A 5,007-nucleotide genomic window follows, 5' to 3' on the forward strand; every position below is an offset into this window, starting at 1 on the left:
TCAGATAGACAGATACCTGGAAACAAATACCGTGAACAGTGACAGTTTTCTTTTCATCAGTTTCATCACTCATCTAATCTATCAGGGATAGCATTCCATATAAAGTGGAGAAACAATTACATCTTAGTAACAAAGGTAAGCATAAGCCAATAATACTCCATTTTAATTTGATATCAATCACAGTTGAATGACGGAAAATAATCATAATTATAACATCTGATTATATTATCCAAGTAGTTATATGTAGTGGCAGATATGCAGAAATGAACATGATCCACAACTTTATTGATGACAATAATGTTTCAATCAGACAGAAAAGACCATATATGAACAGTTTGACTGAGCAATCGTCAAAAGTTCAAAACTGATGATCATGAGACACTTGTTTACAATTTCTGAAAAAAAAAAATGGAATGACTAAACTATCTAAAATCTATTGACATTTTGTGATTTTGCTGGAAAAATCTATTAACATATGACATCTGAAGAACATCACAAAACAGAGTAGAAACACCAAGAAAATTGTATGGAAGTGCAAAAGAATGTAGATTTGTCCAGACTCCTCCAGTCAATGTACAAGCTTCTTGACAATAGTAGCCATGTACTTTCCGTGATGCTCTGCAAGAGCGAGCTCTGTCTCAGTTGGTGCCCTTGTGCCATCTCCAGAAAGAACCCCAGAACCATATGGAGACCCTCCTCTAAGGGAGTCCATTTGGAACATTCCAGCACCAAAGGTGTAGCCAATTGGAACATATATCATTCCATGGTGTGCTAACTGAGTAATGGCTGTCCAACTGAGCAAATATGCATTGACATAGTTTTGATGAGGATGGGATCGATAACATAAGATATTATTCTATATTACAACAGCTACAGAACATAAATAAATGTGGACACAACAACACAAGCATTCAGAAACTAAGTAGGAAGCACAGGAAATTTTAGTCTATAGTAGAATGGATGAGCATTTATATTGGTGAAATTGCATAGTAATCAACAAACTAGTAGCATTGGCAAGGCAACAGTTCATACAAGCAACACGAACTATAAACTACATTCACCTACGGGTTACATAAGCTCATTTAAGTAGATGAGGTTCAAACACTGACCATCTTGTATCATATACATTTTATCTTGTATATGATACCAGATGGAAACCAACTAAGCTGTCACTGGTGCTTCTAATAGGTTCTAGGATCTAACGCATTTATCATAATCTTAATCAAATAGGAAATGGAAGTACTGATTATTCTCAGATTCAATAAATAGAGAAAAATATTATTGGCTGATTTACTTTAGTTGAATAATGACAAAGCAATGCCTAGACTTCATCGTTTTGAATATATATCTTTGTTTACTTCTGATACTATCTCCAACCACTTTCAGCTTACCTGGTGCAGTATTAGTTCATTATATAAAAATGAGCTTATTTAAGCATCTTACAACAGTACAAGACAGGCTGTTACTTCAGCACCCTAAAGGAGTGTTTCAGAAGGGGTTGAAACTTGAACCTAACTTCAGTTCCATATCCTTTATCCCATTGGATAAAGATCTTGAAAGTTGACACCCAACCCCCGTCTACTAATTTGGAAGTCATCATGGACAATTCAAAAGACCAATTGCTCTACCAAAGAATAAAGAATGTACATTTCATGTAGTTGGAGCCACATTGTTCAAAACTACAGAACACAATTGACAATGTATACAAGCAATGTGATCGAACATAGAATCCAAACTCCAATGCTCTTGCATTTAACACTTTTACTTGAATATGCAATTTACAAACCTTTTCCCTTAGACACCAACTTCTAATTCACGTCATACCACTCAAACATACCAAATGCGCCAACATTCAACTACCAGCAAAAGCATTAAGTAAAAACACAATTCTTCAACCAACGAATTCGAAATAAAAAACCAAGGGAGTCTTACTTACGCATTAGTCTCCTGTCCACCACCCTGTGTGCCAGTACTCACAAAGAACCCAGCAGGCACCCCTGCAAGCTTCTGCTCCCTCCAAAGCTCCCCCGTGGAGTCGAAAAACGCCTTCATCTGAGCAGCCATTGACCCATACCGGGTAGGAAACCCGAACAACACCCCATCAGCCTCCACCAGTCTCTCAGGCACTATCACAGGCACCCCATGATCATCCTTCTTGGGCACTTTCATCTGCTCCAACACCTCAGACGACAGCGTTTCCGGAACCCGGTACAGAACCCCTTCAACCCCATCAGTGGAATCAACCCCTTTCTTAATCTCTCTGGCCAACAGCTCCACATGCCCATACATTGAGTAAAACACTATGAAAACCCTCAGCTTCTTCCTCTGTTGCTTTTTCTCTGCAACCCCTTCATCCTTAATTGGGTTTGTTGTTTCTGTGGTTTGGGTTTGGTTTTGGTCTGAAACAAGATCATCGCTTTTTGGGTTCGGAAGATCAGCGCCGGCAACGCCTGCCGGTGGCCTATTCTTGCTGGGCACACAGCCACCTCCTTTACCCATGAGTTGTGGGCTTCCCTAGTAAGTAGAGATGTAAACAAACAGAAGGCTCAGATGTGAAGCAAAAGGAGAATTGGTGGAGAAGGTTTGGAGTAGTGGGAAATGAGCTTGGAATTTGGTTTTGACTTCAATCCCGAGCTGTCTGGACAGACTGGACTTCAGTGGACAATAGGCTCCGAGATGTGTCAACAAGGTAAGAACATCCGCATTTTGGTCAAGAAATAAATTATAATTAATTATTACTTATGTGATGACTAATTAAAAATCTTTAGAGTATAATTTTTTTTTTGTTTGGAAACAATCGATGTTTATTTTTTATTTTTTATTTTTTTGATACATTAGAAACTTTAGAAAGAAGGGAAAACATCACCAATGGTCACTGAGTTATGACTTATTCGACACTTAACTCACTGTATTTTCAACAATATCACTTAATTCACTCAGTTTTACATCCGTTTTTCACTTAACTCACCATCGTTAATTCTGCCGTTAAAAGGTATTAAAATTGAGCGTATATTTGTCTAAACACTAAAAAAATGCATTTCCAATTTTTTTTTTAAAGACAATTTTTTTTTTCAAATTATATTTAAGTTAAAAAAAATCATTTTTTATTAGAAATCTCAGAAATTTTTTTAATTGAAAAAATTTAAAAAATTGAAATCTCATAAATGTAAATTGAGGGTATATTTGTCTAAACACTAAAAAAATGCATTTTTTTTTTTCAAATTATATTTAAGTTTTTATTTTTTTTATCAAGAATAAACTTCATTAATAATGAACGGGATATAATGAGTTTTGGCATCATCTCATACACAGAAATGGCCACTGGACTTCACACTGGAACTCCAAAATGACTGACTAACGGAACCAACAAGGCCCCAACTCAACTACAGACTTAACTTGCACTACAACAAAAGGCAAAGACAAGATGCGCAGGCCCAGTGAATTCTTGATACACAACTTTGTCAACACTAACTCGCCACCCAGAGTCCTCCTGACCTGCCTTTGATCGACCAAGTCTACACTAGGCGTGACTTCGAATCTGACCAAAATAAATGCTGGACTATCAGACCTGAGACTAAATTAAACCCAAGACCATGGCCACCTTAATGTCAACACCGTCAATCCACAAATGCTCTAAATCACCATCACCTCCGACTCAAGAGCAGACAGGAACAATCCCACTAGAAGGCCAAGAACTGTCTATGCCAGTATGCCACCGCCAGACATTTTCGCCATCACTGCTGACCTAACTCCAAAACAGGAACGACCGCTAGACCGCCGAATAGAAGATTGTCTATGCCAAAATTGCAGTACACCCGACCCAACATCTAACCTTAAAACAAAACCTTAATAGTAACTTATGGCTGAAAAACAAAACAAAAGAAACCAAATCCTAATTTGAACATGCAAATAACATAAAATTAACACAGTTTGGGACCTGAGCCCAAGCACAGACCCAGGCCCAAACTCCATCTAGCCCAGCAACAAGCCCTTGCCCAAACACCGCAGGTCGAGGCTCAATCAGGAGAAGCTCCACTAGCAGGCCGAACTTGGCTCAAACCCCCCACTGTCGACGGACCACCGACTACCTTGCCCTGCCAGATCCGCCACCCATGACTACCATACCAATTCATGCCACCACAACCACAGCAAATCCAATCCAGAACGCGCCCAAAACTGCTCAGATCAGATCCCTCCCTAGATTGGATCTAGAGACCAAACCCGGATCGTGCCACTGAGCACCCCAGATTGGGCACCACTGAAGGAGGATGAAACTGCCTCTGATCCATGAAGAACTAGATCCGATCTGAACTACCCCGCGCTGCCACGGACTCGAGGCCGCCAGTCAATCTCTGATATCGCGCCTATCCAACTCGGTCCAATCCACTCTGCATCAATCCAATCCCCATTGATCTAAGCCAACAACCCCCCGCCGATCCACGCTGTCGACAAGTACCGCAAGTCCAGAACCAAAATCCGACACCCAACTCAGCCTTCCTCTTCCAAATAGCCACCTCGAACACACCAGACTCACACATAGTCGACAAAGCCCGTCCGACGACGGGGCAAGGCTCGCCGTCGGACAGGGACGATAATGCCCACTTTTTCTCTCTCTAGGGTTTTGTATGGGATGAAAAGTTATCATTTCCTAAATTATATTTAAGTTAAAAACATCATTTTTTATTAAAAATTTCAGAAATTTAAAAAAAATTGAAAAAAAGTCTAATAAATGTAGTTTTTTTTTTTTTTTTAAAGTTAAAAATGATTTTAAAATGTTTTGACAAATATACCCTCAATTTTAACTGCTTCTAACAATAGAATTAACGGCAGTGAGTTAAATGAAACACGGGTGTAAAACTGAGTGAGTTAAGTGATATTGTTGAAAATACATTGAGTTAAGTGTTGAATAAGTCATAACTCAATGACCATTGGTGATATTTCCCCTAGAAAGAATTGGTGTTATTAATGGAGCAAAATTACACCTATCATCTATTTAGAAAATAAATA

The 5,007-nt window shown here is 38.9% G+C and overlaps 1 protein-coding gene across 1 annotated transcript; it reads right to left on the reverse strand.

Moving 5' to 3' along the window:
- Positions 1-256: 256 nt before the first annotated feature.
- LOC112174810 (probable NAD(P)H dehydrogenase (quinone) FQR1-like 1) lies at positions 257-2,693 on the reverse strand. The gene is made up of 2 exons (XM_024312619.2): positions 1,937-2,693; positions 257-794 (listed from the first exon to the last, which is right to left on the reverse strand). Exons 1-2 carry the CDS (start codon positions 2,497-2,499, stop codon positions 569-571), a joined length of 789 nt encoding a protein of 262 aa, XP_024168387.1. The 5' UTR covers positions 2,500-2,693; the 3' UTR covers positions 257-568.
- Positions 2,694-5,007: the final 2,314 nt, after the last annotated feature.

Source organism: Rosa chinensis, chromosome 6, assembly GCF_002994745.2.
Source record: "Rosa chinensis cultivar Old Blush chromosome 6, RchiOBHm-V2, whole genome shotgun sequence".
Classification (NCBI taxonomy): Eukaryota; Viridiplantae; Streptophyta; class Magnoliopsida; order Rosales; family Rosaceae; genus Rosa; species Rosa chinensis.

Bases quoted from the DNA above. Each gene is read 5' to 3' on its own strand.
- LOC112174810 (XM_024312619.2), bottom strand. From the start codon at position 2,499: ATGGGTAAAGGAGGTGGCTGTGTGCCCAGCAAGAATAGGCCACCGGCA. The intron at 795-1,936 runs GTAAGTAAGACT...ATATTTGCTCAG, and splicing joins GGTGGACAGGAGACTAATGC to TTGGACAGCCATTACTCAGT.